This window comes from Carettochelys insculpta, chromosome 1, assembly GCF_033958435.1.
Source record: "Carettochelys insculpta isolate YL-2023 chromosome 1, ASM3395843v1, whole genome shotgun sequence".
Classification (NCBI taxonomy): domain Eukaryota; kingdom Metazoa; phylum Chordata; order Testudines; family Carettochelyidae; genus Carettochelys; species Carettochelys insculpta.
The window spans coordinates 247,911,286-247,931,702 of record NC_134137.1 but is presented as its reverse complement, the minus strand read 5'-3'; the positions used below and the strand labels follow the sequence as shown (position 1 = coordinate 247,931,702).

General features: G+C 45.9%; 1 protein-coding gene across 5 annotated transcripts in view; it reads right to left on the bottom strand.

The window, feature by feature from the left end:
- The window catches only part of SULT4A1 (sulfotransferase family 4A member 1), a 43,799-nt gene extending 27,420 nt beyond the window's left edge, over positions 1–16,379 (bottom strand). For 2 of the 5 annotated variants that reach the window (XR_012646754.1, XR_012646758.1), the window contains exon 1: positions 16,115–16,379. Coding sequence is in view for 1 of the 5 variants with exons in the window: in XM_075003802.1 (XP_074859903.1) it covers positions 16,115–16,283 (169 nt within the window). In the remaining 4 variants the exon portion in view is untranslated. The remainder of the gene's footprint in view (positions 1–16,114) is intronic. The other 3 variants (XR_012646756.1, XR_012646762.1, XM_075003802.1) reach the window with 3 other exon arrangements.
- Between the last annotated feature and the right edge of the window lie 4,038 nt (positions 16,380–20,417).

Below are 20,417 nucleotides of genomic sequence, written 5' to 3'. Positions count from 1 at the left end.
CCTAGGACCTTCTGGAGTGTAGCATCATGTCCCAGTATAGGATGTAGGTTTTCAATAATGCACTGCAGGGGTTTGAGCTGGGGGCTATAGGTAGCGAAAAATGGTGTTCTGTTATTGACCTTCTTTGGCCTATCTTGAAGTAGTTGGTTTCTGTGTATTTGTCTGGCCTTGTCAATCTTTTTTTCCACTTCTTCCAGTGGGTAATTAAGTTTTACGAAGTCTTGGTAGAGAGCTTGAAGTTTTTGGTCCCTGTCAGTAGAATCAGAGAAGACGCAATTGTATCTAAGGGCTTGTCTATAAACATGTGGTGTGTGCTGGATGGAAGCTGGAGGCATGTAGTTAAGTGTACCAATCAGTGGGTTTCCGGTAGACAGTGGTATTGATCTGTCCATCAGTGATTTGTACTGTGGTGTCCAGGAAGCGTCTCCCTCTTGTGGAATGGTCAAAACTGAGATTGATGGTGGGGTGCAGATTGTCATCAATGTAGTGTAAGTAAAGGAGGGATAATAGGGTACAAGACCTGAAGAAATGTTGTTCTAAGTCAGCCATAAAAATGCCATCTATCACAAGACTTGTGATAAACTTGTGAGTGCTGACAACACTGCATAGAAGCCCGAACTGTGGACATCCCAAGTGATAGGAAATTCTCCCCCAGGGAAAGGTGGGTGATCTTCACGTCTATTCTGCAGCTGGACCAGAGCAGGGGAGAGAAAATGCACCTGGGACCACACTTTTTAGTACTGTGCAGCAAATAGATACTACGGTGAACAGTATTTCAGAAATTGGATACAAGGAAGAAAATCTTACCGATTAAATAGTTGGCCTGGTCAAGGTGGCCCAAGTAAAAAAAAAAAGACAGAAAATTATTGTCTAGACTAATTTTTCAGTCCAGATTACTCAGTCTAGAAAATAGTTGTCTAATGCTGATTTATATAGTTTTGCCTGGTACATTTTGAACAGGAAATCCACATGAACTCAGGTTTGAAGAAACCATTTTCAAACAGTTTCTTTCTCAAGGGTAAAAGCCCAGTGTGAATTAAACCAAAGATGGAGTCAAATAAGAAGGAAGTTAGGAAATTTGAACAGCATCACAATTACTTTTTCTAGGTATTTTAATATCAACAGTCACTCAGATTTTCAGGTGTGTGGGATGCAGAGAGGAACAGAGTATGGTAGGGCACTTATCTCTGTCAGTCTCCACTATCTAAATACAGTAAAACTCCAACTTATGCACAGGTTGGGGAGGGGGTAGAACCCCCTCCAGCTTCACCCCTGGAGAGCCACCTTGCTGGGGGGAATCCCCAGCCGCAAAGCAGCTGGGTGGTTCAGCACTTCACCAGCATGCCCCAGCCCCCCAGCTCAGAGAAACAGGGACAGAGCAGCAGGGTGACATGGCTGCTCCCTGGCTTCCCCCAGCGGGGGGAGCCACAGGCGGGGTGGCGCAGCTACTCCCCACCTTCCCCCAGCTGGGGGACACAGGGAGTGGACCGGTGGGGTGGTGCAGCTGCTCCCCAGCTTCTCTCAGCTAGGGGCTGGAGCCAGCAGGCAGAGCATTGCACCACCTGGCCAACTCTCAGCTGCTTTGCTGCCAGGGATTCCCCACAGCCACTGTGGCTCCTTGGGGCTGGAGCTGGGGTGGAGCACTGCGCTCTGGCCAGCCCCCAGCCCTCATCGCTGCCGGGAACCCCAGGAGCACGTGTTTGCATATATACGCGAATTACCAGCATCTTGGGTTTCCCCTTTAACATTCACTTGATCATTTTGACTCGCGTTAATCCAATAAACACATAACTCGAAATCGTGTGTATCAGCGTTTTACTATACAACATTCTGCCATGGCGTAGGTATACACAAGACCTGTGATAGCATGGCACGGATCTCTCGTAAGTCCTACGATGTCAAAATGAAAAAGGGGAAAAATAGCATAAGGACTCTGAAAAGAAAACCAATATCAGCCAGTTACATGAAAATAATAAGTGATGAGCTAAAACTCAAACTTGTTTTGCGGTCTGCATCAGGGGTTTTCCAGTAACATGGCTCACACCAATGAGACAATTCCACGGCACACCTACTTCTCCAGCTGAATCCATTGCTCATAAACATGGCCCCTCCCCACCAGCCCGTTGGAGCTGGGACACAGCATTTAAACTGCGTCCCAGATCCAACAGGCTCCTGCCTTTGCTCCCTTTCTCCCCACTTGCCACAGCAGGGAGCAGGCAGCCTTGTGCTTGAGCCCCAAGGGGCACGGGGTCTTCAATTTCCCCCGCGGTGACTCTGCAAAGAGCTGTAGTAAGGGGAACTGCCGAAATTTCATTGCACGCTTGGACAGTTCTCCTGGCATACCAGTTGAAAGCCACTGCTCTACCTAATAACTTCACGAAATAATTAAATCCCCTCCTCTTATTTCTACACATACACAGAGCTAAGCGTGTTTATGGGTAACCCAGTTCTTCCAACTAGTACTGGCTTCTGCAGACTGCCCTCCCTCCAGAGCTTCCCTTTGGTGAACCTTAACTCTGTGGTTCTGCATAGTTCAGAGGGGCCACCTCATAGGAGAATCCTGGAAGAGGGACCAGTCCTGAGAGTGGAAGAGACCTGCTGTCACAATGAGGGGAAGATCAACAGGACAGTAGGAATCTGTGGGGGGAAAACATGTTCCTCCTACACTATTAAGGGCAGGGTCTGCCTTCCTAGGTATTTGAAAAGCACCTGGAATATTCTGAGTATATAAAATAACACACTGTTGCCTACTGATGTGTATTAGAGCAGCTGCTGCTTTAACCTGCATCAGGGCTTGGGACAGAGAAACAGGGAATAAATGAGGGAATAATTGCCCCCTTCCCTTCTGTTTGCAGTGTTTACACCTATGGCAGGATCTGTTGATCCTCAAATCTTAGCTCCTCTAGCACCCTCTTAGTGAGGTGCAGGCCCTTACACAAATGTCATCAACAGAGTGTTGCCTCCAGCTGCCTCTGGCAGTTTCAGTCCCATTCTCACATGAGTGCCTATTCTCAACAGATCCCAGAACTGCATGCTGGTGTGTTACCTTATCAGCACCTAAAATATCTTGCTGCAGTTCCTAATCCTCCCAGGGTGTTTAGCTTCCCTGTCTTTTCAGAACAGTGACATGATGTTCTGTGAAGTGATGCAGAAAAGGATCCTGTTCGAATGCCAAAATTTTCAAAACTCCCTGGTAGAATGCCTTAGCTTGAAATCAGTTAGTAGCATCTAGCCATCTTCAGCTCCGTTGATTTCAGGTGGCTGGAATCATGGTCTTTATCCTGGTATACTGAGAGACTTAATAATCCACGGCCTCACAGCATGTGCTGGAACTGACAAGCAGGGGATCAGAAGGCAGGAAATGTTACCAGATCCAACACAGAAGCCTGTGTTGAGGCAGTTCTCAAAGCCTTTGCTAAGAAACCAGCCATTTCCCATGTGCTAGGCACTGCTGGCAGCTCTGATAGTGCTCTCTTGGCACTCACTCATGCAGCTTCCCTTTACAGTCAGAATGGAATTTCCATGCCCTAGTTAGAAATCTGCTTCAGGAAAGTCACCAGCAAAAGCCTACCCACACTGATGCATAAATTTTTGAGGATGAAAGCATGTAGCCAGTGCATCCATAGTACCGTGTAAAGTACTGCAGGCAAAATCCATACATGCAAAGAATAAGAAATGAGCACCTCTGTGTTCTAAACGTTTAATTAAAATGTTGCTCCCGCTCCGGGTACAGCACTAGTTCACAATTGCCTAGTACTGAAGGTGCTACTGTATTAAATCATATGTGGGGGGAAAAAAATGGTCAAACATTTTTGTCTCAAACTATTTTTCTAAAAAGAGTTACAATCATATGCCACAAGAGTGGCCCTATGTGATATCAATGTTTGCAAGGCACCTGTGCCCCTATTCACATCAAAATGTTTTCTTTTTCACAAATGTAAAAATCACAGCTTGGGGTAACCAATAGTGTTTCTATCATTGTTTTTCCAAGTTAGGGGAGAATGTAGCTCTAATAAAATGGGCACAGAATGTAAGGCGAGCTGATCTGCATGGTTACGTCTGTGTGTATTCTCTGCAGCACAATCATCTTCTCAGAGTTCTATATTCCTTATAACCACAAGGCAACAATTCAACAGACATTCCAAAAGAAACATCATTAAGGGAAGTCTGAACAATGCACACAAAGACTGAGGCAATTTCAGTGGAGCACTACAGCTGTTTCTTTCCATTCTGGCAACACAAAGCAGCAATAAGCCTGGCTTTTAACTGACTGGCTAGCCTGGGTTTATGTCTCCTTTGTATCACACAAAGCAGCCAGAGCATGCTGGTGAATCTGGACCACTGCATATGTAGCTAATAGAGTATTGTTTCATTGGCTTAAATGGGTTTACTACTCATTTACACCAGTGTAGTTAAGAGCTGAATCATAGAATACTAGAACTGGAAGGAACCTTGAAAGGTTATCAAGTCCAGCCCCCTGCGCTCATTCACAGCAGGACCAAGCAACAACTCCATCCCTGACAGATTTCTGTGTAACTTGCTCTTAAAAATCTCCAGTGATGGGGATTCCTTAACCACCCTGACAGTTAGGAACTTCTTCCTGATGAACAATTTAAACCTCCCTTGGTACAATTCAAGACCATTGATTCTCATCCTATCATCAGCGATTAAAGAGAACAATCTTTAAACCTACCCCTTGTAATAAGCTTTTAGGTACTTGAGAAGACTGAGAGGGGACGTAACAGCTTTCTTTTTCTGACTAAACAAACCCAGTTCTTTCAATCTTCTTTCATAGGTCATGTTTTCTAGACCTTTAATAATTTCTGTTGTTCTTCTCTGGACCTTCCCCAGTTTGTTCACATCTTTCCTGAAACATGGTGCCTAGAACTTAACATGGTACTGCAGCTGAGTCCTAGTCAGCACAAAGTGGAAGAAGTACTTTGTGTGTTTTTCTTACAACACTCTTGCTACTACATCCTGAATTATGTTTGCTTTTTTTTTTTTTTTTTGGCAACAGCATCACGCTGTTGACTCAATTACCTTGTAGTCCACTATGACTCCTACATCCCATTTTGCAGTACTCTCTACTAGACAGTTATTTCCCAATCTATATGTATGAAGCTAATTGTTCTTCCTAAGTGGAGTACTTTACGTTCGTCCTTATTGAACTTCATCCTATCTACTTCAGAACATTTCTCCAGTTGGTCCAGATCAAGCCTAAGTTAATGTTTTCAAATTTGTAAATGAATTTCAGTTCACATGTTTCTTCCCATTCAGTGTAAGAGAACAATTTAGTAATTATTAGTACTTTTATTACCTGCATTAATGCCTATATCTTCCACTCAAATGAAGGGCAGCATTTTGCTAAAGGTTCCACATACACAGTATACAAGACAGTTCCTAGACCAAAGAGTTTATCTCTACATAATAGAGAAAAGTGTAAAAGGAAGGAAGTATAATTCCCTTCATTTTTCATATGGAAAAGTGAAGCACAGAGAGGTTACATGACTTGGCCAAGGTCACAGTGGAGGTTTATACTGCCTAGCTGGGAAGAAAACGCATGTCTACTGTGTTCAAATTCAATGCTTTCACTACAAGACCAATCTTCCTCTTTTGGACGCAGAGCTATTCTCTGAAGTGTCAAGTTTGACAGCACTTCTGAGGCAACCCTATGGGGACAACACCTGAGGTAGTGTTTTGCTCTATGTACCTTGTATGCGAAGCAGTTAATATAAGAAAGGGCATTTTAACAGAGAACTGCATAATGAGAACACTTAGTTGTGGCTGCTCAATTCCTTTTAGCTCATCTTTAAAGCAACTGGCCTTCTGTCTTTTATATCTTCAACGAGGCAGATGAGCAACAAAACAAGATAGCAAAGATCAGCCATTGATTTAGGACTGCTTCAGGATTTCAGACTTCTTTTAAAATTATTTTGTCCTCAGAACCACTGCAGTCTGGTCAATACCCAATGATGCACCTGCACAGGATGTCCACAAAAATCCTTATGACTTTTTTTAATTGGGGGAAAAATATTTTTCCTGACACTATTTACAAAACAGAAATCACCCGGACTTGTCTTCCTCTTTCTTAACAGGATAGACATCATTCTACAGATCCTGGGTTGGCAGAGTGAAGCCTGCTAGGCAGTAGCAGGTCTTTCTTCCTTTTGCAATTTGTCTCCCGCTCTTGTCACATCTCTTTGCTGGTTTGAAGGGATGCGCTGAAGTGAGGGAACGCTATATTGAGATCAAGTACATTGCTTCTTCATTGACAAATGCTTCCTGCATGACCTGCTTCGGGTCTGATCCTGGTCCCACTGAAATCAAGAGCAAAATTCCCAAAATCTACAATTATTACAATTAGTTTTTATCATTTACTGGTATTATGCCCAGATCCCACTGTGCTAGAACAGACCAAAAAGATGGTCCCTGCCCCCAAAGACCTTCCAGCTGTAAGCCCCTCAGGCAAACAGCCATGAGAGGAGAAGCCTAGTTTCATCATTTTAATCCTGGGCTGGAGAATGCTCAGTGGCTCCATGGGAGACAGTACATGCACAGTACCAAGAAAGGCAGAAGCTGCGAGTGGCTGAAGTATGCTCAGTTTCTCTGTGGGGATGGTGCAAGTGCAAGATACGCAGCACCAGGAAGAGTGAGAGCTTTCACTGAGCTCAGCGAGGGCAGGACAGGAGACAGTTGTTAGGAAAAGGTACCAGGCGACTGTCACTCTCACCACTGTAAAGACAATGCGAAGTCAAGAACAGGGTCTAACGCAAACAGACAAGTGAAACGGTTGGACTCCAAGTCTGCATTTCTGAGAGCATGCTGGATTTGTGGCCAGACTGGGGCCCACTATTGCCACCACCAGGAAAAAAAACACTGCAGTCCACTGCAGCCGCAGCTGACTCATCCCACTCCCCTACACCTCCCTGCAGCCCTTCAGCCTCTCTCTTGCCCTCATTTACGTCTGTGCAAAGCAGGACCATCAGTGGAGTTATACCAGTGCAAAGCTGGTTTACGTGAGAAAAGAATCATCCCATTGCATTTGTGTTTATCAGTCATTCCAGTCATGCAAAGGCTACTGGCATGTACTAGCCAGCTACGTAAGACAGCAAGCCAGGAGACAAAGCCAAAGTGCAACTGCCCAAGCATAACCAAGACAATGTTTTGTTTTGTTTTTACTTCACAATTTTAGCATTGGGAGCCACAAAGAAATCCTTAAAGAGCCGCATGCAGCTCCAGAGCCACAAGTTACTGTCCCCTGACCTATACCGTGACCCACTCCTACTGGAATAAGAACACTTACAAAACCTTTTAATTCTGCACAAATATTAACCAATTAATCAGACAAGACTGCAGTTGAGTAATTGCAAGTATTGTTTTAGCTGGTGAGTCAGAGAATCCTACAGAACCCTGGGAAGAGTGATCCTATGCAACTCTGCACTGTGCAATTACCTCATTATTTATTTAATATGAATATAATAGCATCCAAAGGCCCCACACAAAAACCTCATTGTGCTAAGTGCACCAGAGATACCTGGCCCCTACCTCAGAGAGCTTATGATACAAGAAGACAAAAGAAACAGAGGGCAGAAGGGTACGTGGCCACTTAACATCCAGGCCCATCCAGATCAGGGCTGGAGCCTCCCAAATCCACAGGCAGGAACTCCCTGTTCAGTCAGTGTCCATCAGACTGGCCACCTCCTCCTCCTTCCAGTGCCATGCACTGCAGGCTCAGTCTCCGGCCCCAGCACTAGCTGTGGTGCACGGGATCGCACCAGAGGTAGGGCTTTGAGAGGGAGGGTGTGAGCAGGGCTAGTACTGGGGCCACAGACCAGGGCAGCAGTGCATAGCACTGGGAGGAGGGCAACATTTCCAGGATGACACATACCAACATGCGGGTGGGAGAGGGGGTGAATCTTGAGCCCCTGCAGGGCCCCCCTCCACCTCACAGGCATGCTCCACAGCCTGTGTACCACTAGGTTCCTGCTGAGCACTAAGTGGGGGTAAGAGGAACCCCCCATCCCCCCACCCTCCTCTCCAGGGTCACCCATCCCTCCTGCCTCCTCCCCCCAGCCTTCTGTCATTGACACACAAAACCTGAGGCCCACCCAGTATTCTTTCCTAGCTATGCCACACAAACACACTATTTTTATAGCCCAAGTGAAGCAGGTCTTACACTGAACCTGGGGACAGCTCTCTGTTGCAGCCAATCAACCCCAGAATTTCAGAGATAGGAGGGCACACAGAGCCCACACCGAGGTGGAGAAGGGACTGAATGGTGCCTGGGGTAGGGATGGAGGAATGAGGCAGCATGCGAAGACTCTGGCTACTATCAGAGGCAGGAATGGGGGAATACAGAATCCTTGATATGGAGAGGTTACAAGGAGTGCCTGAAATAAAGGTGAGTGGGAGGTAGTGACTATATATTATGGGGAAGAACAGAGAAATCCAACGTGTCTCTGGAGTGTGCACTCATCCCAGAAAAGCAACAAACTGGGATACATTATACAGTTCTGGTTTTTGGTATTTGTAAATAAACTGAGTGGTAACTAGCTCATCTGCCCCTTCACTGGCTAATTCCGTAAAAGGAACCAGGCCAGAGACAATAAAAAGGGAGTTGAAGGAGAAGCACATAATAAACTTACATATAGCAAAGCTTTGCTTGAACTGAGCTGTAAGTGGTGCTTATTTAAAAAGAGGAACTAGGGCCAACCTTGTGTTCCTGGGAAATAAACTTAACGCTGTGGCCACAGGATCTCAGTGCTGGTAGAAAAAAGCTCAAGATGGTAATAATACATCTCCAGCTAGTATAAGATGATGCAGGAAGTATGGGATAGTGACAGCAGCTGCTGCTAATATTTGACACAGCATAACAATGCAGCCAAGTACAAGTCTGCATGGACCACTTGAGTAGTAATTTGATGTTGATATTTGCCCCATGCTTACACTTTCCTACTGTGTCTAACTAATTATTTGGCAGGCAAGGTGGGAAAATAGCTTCATTTGAGTAAGACTGCTTTCTCAAGCTACCACTATTGCAGAGTGAAGGGCAAAATGGATATTAATTTGTAGGCTTTGCCCCTAGAACATAATAGAACATTCATTCAGAAGAGATGCAGTAATGACACCTGTCAAGAAGGGCTTTGTGTATCAGCTTTGAAGAGAGGCAAAAAGATAGATCTAATATATTTCATGTATAGAGATGACTAGCATCATAAGAGCACAGCAGGTGAATGACTAAACTGGTGAGCTACAGCATACTTCAGAGATTCACTGACTCCCTGGCTTAAGTCAATGGAGTTTAAACAGGGAAGGATGTGGCCCTAGGAATAACATCTGCCGAAATATGTTACAAAAATTCCATTATTAATTTTGTAATAAAGTCTACTAAATTTATAGATGGGAATTTTAATTTAGATGAGCACATAAAACTAGGCTGAATGGAACGAGTACATCACAATGAGTTCTGACAGGCTGCAGTATAATAGCAGCCTTCCTGCAAAGCATTACATACCTTATCTCATCTTTAAAGCAATCTGCTGCCCAAGTTCCAATTATTTAATCATACACATAATAGTATTCCATTTTACACTCACAACCAGTGCAAAACATGATAATCAGTTACATTCCTCGCTGGTGTACTTCCATTGAAGTCAATGTAAAAGTAAAAAGACAGACTGAATCCGTGGGCTGCAGCATGTGGCTCTTTAAGGATTTTTGTGGCTCCTGACACTATAATGTAATTGCAAAGTAAAAATAAAACCTCCTAATTATTTTCGATGAACTGCAAACATCTAAATGCCCAACCATGAATAACTCATGTCTAAATAGCAAACAATGGCCGTGTCTACACATGCCCCAAACTTCGAAATGGCCATGCAAATGGCCATTTCGAAGTTTACTAATGAAGCGCTGAAATGCATATTCAGTGCTTCATTAGCATGCGGGCTGCCGCAGCGCTTCGAAATTGACGCGCCTTGCCGCCACACGGCGCGTCCAGACGGGACTCCTTTTCGAAAGGACCCCGCCTACTTCGAAGTCCCCTTATTCCCAGATGGGAATTCAAAAAGGAGTCCCATCTGGACGTGCCGTGCGGCGCGCAAGGCACGTCAATTTCGAAGCACCGCGGCAGCCCACATGCTAATGAAGCGCTGAATATGCATTTCAGCGCTTCATTAGTAAACTTCGAAATGGCCATTTGAGTGGCCATTTCGAAGTTTGGGGCATGTGTAGACATAGCCAATATGTGATATCCAAATGTTGGATAACCCACCTTTAACATTGGCAGTGCATTGTGGGATATGATACTGAATCTGTGTTTTGATCATTTTGCTAATAAAGTCTTATTCACATGCACTGCAGCTCTTGAATTATTGACTTTTTTTTTTTTTAATTTGGTAAAACAAGGCTCTTCTTGCTATTTTGGTTGCTGACCCCTGGACTACATGATGCTTGACAAGCATTAATATTGCAAAAGTAACATAGCTCTTTGGAACTACATGAAGAATATGACTTTTGGTTAGCATGCATGAGTTTGTCCAAAATCAGGAATTCCCATTTCTTAAGTCGTTTATTGGAAGCCAATGTTTGAACTAAACAGGGATAAGAATGTTGTATTCAGACTTCTAACAGCAGCAATCATGTTAAAGTAGGATCTTTTTCTCTTACATTTATTGAATTACTCTCAGCATGGACACTGACCTATCAAATTTTCCACTAGATTACAGCACCCTTTATCTTGGGTCACTCTGAAGATATGTACCCACTGCCAAATAGGTTCATAATCACAGGTTCAGTATATTACACGGCCTGTGTGAGGTGAAATTCTCTCTGTGCATGTCAAATCTTTATGCGTATTGCAATAGTGCCACCCTCATAAGAAATCAGGATTTATAGCCATTAGTTTCTTTTCTTGGCCAAATTAACAATCATATGAAAAACAACTACGATGGATCCTTCTGTCATTTAACTGCAACATGGGACTGTGGAAGTATAAAAGATAGAAGCACTGACCTCCGTCACTCGACTAATTTGGTTGTTTCTCTTTTGAGTGATTACTATTAGACCTGGGCAAAAAATAAAAACCCATTTTCACAATAAGTAAATGGAAAAATAAACAACATATTGGAAAAGACATTGAAAATTATGCTAAATTTTTCATGAAAAAATTGAGTGTTGATATTTGACTGTGTTAATAAAATATTTTGTGTGAAATTGCTGTTTTTTTTAAAAGGCCACATTTTTTATTTAAGAAGTTGGACTAGTCCAGCACACACACAAAAGCGTAGATGCACATACAATCCACTTCCACTGGAAACAACATGGATATGATCCACAGGCCGCTTCCCACCTCATGTGCATCCACATCCACACCCCAGCAGCAGCAAGTAGTCTCACAGTGCTTCATTCTCAAGAAGAGCATTTGTGTGGGTGGATGGGTGTTCTACCAATGCTGGTCTGCTTTGTCCTGCCACGTGCTGCAACTGGGGAGCAGGACAAGCATCCATCACAGAATCATAGAATTCTAGGCCTGGAAGAGACCTCAGGAGGTCATTTAGTCCAGCCCTCTGCCTAAAAAGCAGGATCAACCTCAACTAAATCATCCCAGCCATGACTATGTCAAGCCAGGACTTAAAAACCTCTATGGATGGAGATTCCACCACCTCTCTTGACAACATACTCTAGTGCTTCGCCAGCCTCCTGGTGAAATAGCTTTTCCTAACATCCAACATACACCTCTCCCTCTGTAACTTTGGACCATTGCTCCTTGTTCTGCCATCTCTCACCCCAAGAACAGTCTTTCTCCATCCTCTTTAGAGCCCCCTTTCAGGAAGTTGAACGCTGCTAGCAAACCATCCCTCAGTCTTCTCATCTGTAAACTAAATAAACCCATATCCCTCAGCCTCTCCTCATAGGTCACGTGCTCCAGCCCCTTAACCATTTTTGTTGACCCCTGCTGAATCTGCTCCAATGCACCCACATCCTTTTTATACTGGCAGGCCCAGAAATGGACACAATACTCCAGATGTACCCTCACCAGTGACAGCTAGAGAAGTTACTATTCTTCTCTACATGTCCTGGAAATGCTTCTCCTAATACACCCCAATATGCCACTAGCCTTTTTGGCTACAACCGCACACTGTTGACTCATATCCAGCCTCTCATCTACTATAATCCCCAGATCCTTTTCTGCTGCACTGCTACTTAACCAGTCGGTTCCCAGCCTATAACAATGCTTGCGATTCTTTCATCCCAAGTGCAGGACTCCGCACTTCTTGTTGAACCTCATCAAATTTCTTTTGGCCTAATCCTCCAATTTGTCTAGGTCACTCTGGACCTCATCCCTACCTTCCAATGTATCTACTGACCCCCAACTTAGTGTCATCTGCAAATTTGCCAAGGGTGCAATCCATCTCCTACTCCAGGCCATTAATAATGATGTTGAACAGTACTGGCCCTAGAACCAATCCTTTGAGTACCCCACTTGAAACCAACTGCCAACCAAACATTGAACCAATGACCACCACTCATTGGGCCCGTCCATCAAGCCAGCTTTCTATCCATCTTACAGTCCATGTATCCAATCCTTACTTCCTTAACATATAGGTAAGAATGCTGTGGAAGACTATATCAAAAGCTTCGCTAAAGTCAAGGTATATCACATCCATTGACTTCCCCATGTCCACAGAGCCAGTTACCTCATCACAGAAGTTAATCAGATTGTTCAGGCATGATTTGCCCTTGGTGAATTCATGTTGACTACTCTCAATCACATTCCCCTCTTCCAAGCACTCCAAAATGGATTCCTTGAGGATCCCCTCCATGATTTTTCTGGGGACTGAGGTAAGGCTGACTGATCTATAGTCCCCTGGATTGTCCTTCTTTCCTTTTTTAAAGATGGGCACTACGTTTGCCTTTTTTCCAGTCATCCGGGATCTCTCCTGATCTCCACAAGTTTTCAAAGATGATGGCCAAAGGCTCTGCAATGACATCTGCCAATCCCCTCAGTACCCTTGGATGCATTAAATCCAGACCCTGGATTTGTGTACCACTAGCTTTTCTAAACAGCTTTTAACCTGTTCTTCCCAACCCAAGGGCTGCCCACCTCCTTCCCATACTTTATTGCCTAGTGCCGTAGGTTGGGAACTGATCTTGTCCATGAAGACTGAGGCCAAAAAAAAAAAAAAAAAAAAGCGCATCACGTACTTCAGCTTTTCCCACATTGTGTGTCACTCCTGCATCATCTGTCGTCCAGTAAGGGCCCCACACCCTCTCTGATCACGCTCTTATTGTTAACATGCCTGTAGAAACCCTTCTTGTTACCCTTCACATTCCTTCCTTGCTGCAATTCCAATTGCGCTTTCACTTTCCTGATTACTCCCCGGCATTCTCTAGCCACATATTTATACTCCTCCTCAGACATCTGTCCAAGTTTCCACTTCTTCTATGCAGCCCTTTTGAGTTTGAGCTTGCCAAGGATTTCCCTGTTAAGCCAAGCTGGTAGCCTACCATGTTTGGTTTTCCTACTGTGCATCGGGACAGTTTGTTCCTGTGCCTCAATAAGACTTCCTTAAAATACTGCCAATTCTCCTGAAAGCCCTTCCCTGTCAAATCTGTTTCCCAATGGATCCTGCCCATCAGTTCTCTGAGGGAGTCAAAGTCTGCTCATCTGAAATCAGGGGTCTGTATTTTCACTGCTCACCCTTCTTCCTTTTGTCAGAATCCTGAAATCTACCATCTCCTGATCGCTACAGCCCAAGTTGCCCCACACTTCTATTTTTCCTCCTAATTCTTCCTGGTTTGTGAGCAGCTGGCCAAACTGCACACGGCCCCTGGTCGGTTCCTTCAGCACTTGTACCAGGAAGTTATCCCCAACATTCTCCAAAAACTTCCTGAATTGTCTGTGTGCTCCTGTATTGGTCTTCCAACAAATGTCTGGGTGATTGAAGTCTCCCATGAGAACCAGGCCCTGTGATTCGGAAGCTTCTCTTAGTGGTCTGAAGAAATCATCATCTACCTAATCTGGCGCTCTATAGCACACACCAACTACATCATCACCTCCATTGCTACCGTCTCTAAGTTTAACCCAAAGACTCTCAACTGACTTTCTCCCTCCATGTACTGGAGCTCTGAGCAATCGTAGTGCAACTCCTTCTTTTACCAGCTGCCTGTCCTTCCTGAACAGTTTATACCCTTCCCTGACCGTGATCCCATCATGCAAGTCATCCCATCAAGTCTCCATTATTCCAATCACATCATACTCCTTTGACTGTACCAGGGCCTCTAATTCTTCCTGTTTGTTACCCAGGCTTCTTGCGTTTGTGTACAAACATCTCAGATAGCTAGCCGATTGGCCTACCTTCTCCTTTTGAATCAGAGGTCCTCCTTTGTCGTTCCTTCCTCCTTCCCTACTTACCTCAGGGCTTGTGTCACCATCCCCCAATGAACCTAATTTAAAGCCCTCCTCACTAGGTTTGCAAACCTACCCGATCACGCTCCTCCACAGTAACCTGACCCCACTCCAGAGCAAATGCCAGGCAGGGCAGAGCAGGACAAGCACCCATGTACAGCCCTTTTTCTAGTATCCACCTCTACGCCAATATTGATGAAAACGAACGGTGGATATGGAGCAGATATCCACAGATTTGCAGGGCCCCAACTGTAATTCCCAGTGAGAGGCTTACCAATGGTTTTTAACTGCAAGAGTAAAGGTGGTATTGTGCACCGGAAGGCAGATAGTCTAAGTTCTAGCCCCATTTCTGCTTTGGGAAAGTCATTTTTTCAGGGATGCAGAGATTCCAACGCCAGAAGGAACCACTGCGACCATCTACTCTGACCTCCTGCATTACATGAGCCATAGAACTTCCCCCAAAATAATTCCAGGGGCACATCTTTTAGAAAACCATACAGTAAAATTGCTCGTGATGGAAAATCCACCCTGGGCTTTGACATGGAGTTAAAAGCACAGATACTAGACTAACAAGCTCAAACTGTTGAAGGATAGGTTTACTGTAGAAACATATATGATTAATAGGCGGCACTTCCTATTAGCTAAATAGCTCCACGCACGTGTCCTCACTGAATATGTTGGCTTTCCTTTTGCCTTAGTGAGAAGAGAGTGGTGGTTGAGTACTGTCACTACAGCTTCTTTAACGTGTACCCTGGCTTTATGGCTTAATTTATTTTGGGCTAAATTAGGGCACTTACTTTCACTGAGTAGTACCTTCCCCTTTCAGCTGTCCACCTGGAGTCAATGGAGTAATGTGCTGCAAAACAATGGAAGCAGCAACTGGCCCATTATATTTATGCAATCAAAAGTCCCCAGGAAAGGAGACATCTATCACTCACTCCTCCCAAACCTGTAGTGAAGCATCCTGGCCAGTGGCCACAGAGCTCCCCTTAACTTCAATCGATTTTGCAGGATGTCAATGAACGTTTAGACAAGAAGCAATCTAACATCCTAGTATCTAAATGATTGCTTTCCAAAGTGCCTTCAGACCCCCCCTTAAGTATCAAAGTTTCTATCCTAAAGGAAATTCTTGCCTCTAATAAGCCACCTAAGAATTGCTGTCATTGCCAGAAAAATTCCATGAGTAAGGTCATGTAGATCACTTAGTTTTGTTGCATAAGTTTGTGCAAAACCTTGACAATGTCAAATTTAATACAGGTCACTCACCTTATATGTGCCCATGCCTGCATGTGTTCTACCCTCCACACCTGGCTAAGGCAAGGCAACCTGGTATAAAATTGCATGGCTCTGTATGGCTCCCAAAGTGCTGGGCACACAGATACTGTACAAAACCCATCATCTCAGACTCTCTTAGCCCGTATGTTACCGAGTTAAAGGAACCATAGGGAGGGAGCCAGAGACTGGCACCTGTCCAAAGCACAAGCCTCCCAGACTCAGCTGGGAAAAAGGCAAAACCCAGGATTGCCACCCCCAACGCCCCAAGAGGCCACAGGTGACTCAAGAGGTGCACTGTGCCCCACCAAAAATGCAGTTGCTAAATGGGATGCCGCCCACACCCGTTCCAGGCACCAGTCGCCTACGCAAGGGCTGTCAGCGGCGGGGAAGGGAGGAACAGGCCCCCGCTGGGAGCGCCCCAGTCTGTACCTGATTTGGGGTAGGTGACAATCCAGACATCACTGTCCCTGACCGGGAAATTGGCGATCTCCTCCATCTTCCCCCGGCAGAAGGGAGGGAGCCGCACTCCATTGTATTCAAAGTATTTGCTCTCAAACTCCCCCGGGGTGCTCGGAGTCTCGGCTTCACTCTCCGCCATCCTCCTTCTTGCCAGGGGGCGAGGGCCCCGGGGAGGCTCAGGCCGGCGGGCGAGCGGGCGGAGCAGCAGGCGCAGCAGCCCCCACGCGGCCGTACGCCCGGGAGCGGGAGCGGAAGCGGGAGATGGGAGGGGGCGCAGGGGGCGGGGACAGGAGAGGCGAGGCAAGGCGCCCGACCTGCAGCGAATGAGCTCTGGCGCCGGTGACGTAATGCGGCGCTGCGCGGGGCCGCCGGCGGGAGGCAGCAGCTTCGCTGGTCTTTGCCGCTTAACCTTCCCGCTGCCGGGCCACTCCCGCCTGGGGTGATGCCTTCCCCCCCCCCCCCCCCCCCCAAATAGCGCGCGCACACGCCCGGGCGCTAGGCTCTGTGGGATAGTGGCCGGGTGGGGCCCGAGCTGCAAGAGGAGCGGGGGTGGGAGGAGGGGCTGGTGATTTTGCGCCTTCCCCACCCCGGGTGGTGCTCGCAGCCGCTCCAGTTACACTCGGTCCCCTGGGGCAGTCAGCGCAGCCGCCTCTTCAGTGGGGGCGGGCGTAGCCCTGTGGTGTGATTGGGGCTGGAGGGGGCAGGAAGGCTGCCCCCCTTTTCCGCTCTTCATAATCAGCCCGTCCCCCTGCTTCCAACCCCCGCCCCCGGCATTGCGGGGTTACCCCTGAGGGCAGCGGAGCAGACAGCCCCCGCGGGTCTCAGGGCAAGGTGGAAGGCAGGACCGAGGCTCCCGGCTCTGGGAAGGGAAGGGGACAGACGCTCAGCGCAGCGTGGTGCTCAGCACACCAGCGGCAGCTCATCGGGCCCTGGGGCAACTAATTCCTTTCCTTTGCCTTCCGTCCTGCCTGAGGGGCTTGTGGGATGGGCTAAATGCAGACCTGCCTGGGGGCGGGGAGGGGGCGATTGCCCCAGGGCCTGGCATTTCAAAGGGGCCCGGAGCTCTGGCCACCACTGACATTTGGCAGTGGCAGGGTTGGAACTCTGGGCCCCTTTGAACAGAATCACAGGGCTGGAAGGGACCTCAGGAGGTCATCTAGTCCAGCCCCCTGCTTCAAGCAGGATCAACCCCTACTAAGTCATCCCAGACAGGACCGTGTCCAGCTGAGACTTAAAAACCTCCAGGGATGGAGAATCCACCACCTCTCTAGGCAAGGCATTCCAATGCTTCACCACCCGCCTGGTGAAGTAGTTTTTCCTAATATCTAACCTACACCTCTCCCTCTTCAACTTCAGACGATTACTCCTTGTTCTGCCATCTGACACCGCTGAGAACAGTTTCTCACCCTCCTTTTTAGAGCTCCCCTTCAGGAAGCTGAAGGCTCTGTACACACACAAAGGAAGAGACAATCCCTGCCTAAAGCTTGCAGTCTAAATCAATGGTGGGCAGCCTGCATGTGGCCCAAAGGGGCAGGCTTTCTCAGAGGTCCAGAGAGATTGGGGCCATTTCCAGTTTTTGAGGCCCCTAGTCATAATAGAGAGAGACATAATTTGAATTTTGTTTATATAACCAATGTTTTACTAGCCTTTTTCTGTGCAAATGCACTAATTATTGAGGGATGCACATAAAAACAAGTTGTGAACTTATCAAATGCCAAAAAATTAACAAGTGTCTAAATATAAGACCCCCTTTGAGCTTGAGGCCAAAGCCAAATAGCTACTCTGCATCCCCCTCTGACTGGCCGTACATAGGGGTTCTAAGCGTAGCCCATGAGGTATTTTGTTTACCATCACCCATGTATGGGGTTGCTAGATTTCACTAGTTTCCATCCATGTAGTTTTTTCCTACCAGTGTTGCTAAAGTGACACACACATAAAGCAGGAGCACGTGAACTGAGGTGCGTGATGGTGCATACAATATACACAATGCAATATATGCAATATAGACTATAAGAGCTGGGCGCTCCCTTTGCACCCAATCAAGGTGCAGCTACAGTTCAATTTGCACATCCCACAAACTCTAGGTACTCAAGCACTTTTAGCAAAACTACCCTAACCTGGGAGACCACATTGGTCACAACAACCCTGGGGCCCAATGAGATGATTAGGGCCCAATGCAGCCTACTCACTAACCTAGGTGGCCCCTCGCTCATCTAAATACATGAGACAAAGTATTATCCTCATTTTACAGATGAAGAAATGAAAGCATGGGGAAATGAAGGCACTTGCCCCAGGTCATATAGTGATAGACCAAGGAATAGAATCCATGAATCATGAATCACAGTTCTTTTGCTACCCACTAGCCCACACTACTCTGAAGAGAATCTGCCATAAAATCTTCAGATCTGACAATCTATATCTTCAGATTGTTTCAAACTTGTTTCATGGTAACCCTTAACAAATATTATAGCATGCTCCAAACATTATTCCAAATACTACAACCATGGCCCATTTTTAAATAAAGGTCGTTCTTTGTCATTCAAAATAGATAAAAGTTGAAATTTTATGAGGGTGGAGTGGAATAGGGAATGTGTTGTTTGTTAATGCAAAGTGCAATCATCGGAGAAAAATTCATATTATGGTTAGTTCTGTTATGCAAGGTCTGATGTGTGCTCTTCTGCAATAGAAATGTAGTTTCATAATTCAAAGAGAAACTACCACTACAAGGCTTTTCAGTTCCCTATTTTACAGATAGGGAACTAATGCACAGAGAAACTAAAAAATATTTTAGCCCAGCTGAGAAGTTAACCAATATTTCCTGGTCCTAATTCAGTGCCTTACCCACAAGACTTATCTTTCCTTTCTAATACTTAATAGGTGTGGTCAAATGTATCAGAATCTGGTCCCATTTAAGTTAAATTTAAATTACATTTATGTTGCTAATTTACAGGATCATTTTCATATCTCAAGTTCGGGAATTTTTAATTAACATTTATTTTTAGTGTTCTGTCTGTTTCGTAAACTGCCAAGAAATACTTCTGCATAATGTCATTGAAATGGATTTTGACTCTTAATCAAATAAATCACTGATGGGCTTTCTAAAAGGAAATGGATCTCTGTTCTCTTTGAGGGACCGAATAAGGTGATTGTGACAAGACGAATACAGGACACAGGGAAATCCATGCTCTTCCTTCCACTGCAGTGTTACAGAAGGGTTGGTAAAAACTAAAAGAGCAAACAACCAAAGGCTGAGGGCACTGTTTCCTGGTTGTATCATGATGTTGTCTGTGATGGGATAGCTGCAACATAAATACCACAGGATGTGGAACGCATTTGTGCAGAATCTCAGTTACCAGTGTCTTATTTTATGCCCTGTGCTGTCTGTGGTTGCCAGCAATTGGAAACGTGAATCCTGTACTACTTGTGTTGCTCTTGACCCACGTGGTCTCCTTTCAGTTACATGAATGCAACTCTGTTGACATCAGCAGCACTGAATTGATATAACCAAAATGAGAATTTATCTCAAATAGTACAATGCAAAGCTTTTTCTCTACTTTTTTTGTATGTGATCTTCCTGGTAGACAAATCTCAACAATAGGAGAAAAATATCCTTGTCGCTTTAATATTCTAATTAAGGGGCAAATCTATTCTCACAATCTATTCTCACAGGCTGCGTCTACACGTGCACGCTACTTCGAAGTAGCGGCAGTAACTTCGAAATAGCGCCCGTCACGTCTACACGTGTTGGGCGCTATTTCGAAGTTGAAATCGACGTTAGGCGGCGAGACGTCGAAGTCGCTAACCCCATGAGCGGATGGGAATAGCGCCCTACTTCGACGTTCAACATCGAAGTAGGGACGTGTAGACGATCCGCGTCCCGCAACATCGAAATAGCGGGGTCCTCCATGGCGGCCATCAGCTGGGGGGTTGAGAGATACTCTCTCTCCAGCCCTTGCGGGGCTCTGTGGTCACCGTGGGCAGCAGCCCTTAGCCCAGGGCTTCTGGCTGCTGCTGCTGCAGCTGGGGGTCCGTGCTGCATATACAGGGTCTGCAACTAGTTGTTGGCTCTGTGTATCTTGCACTGTTTAATGAAAGTGTGTCTGGGAGGGGCCCTTTAAGGGAGCGACTTGCTGTTGAGTCCGCCCCGTGACCCTGTCTGCAGCTGTGCCTGGCTCCCTTATTTCGATGTGTGCTACTTTGGCGTGTAGACGTTCCCTCGCTGTGCCTATTTCGATGTTGGGCTGAGCAACGTCGAAGTTGAACATCGACGTTG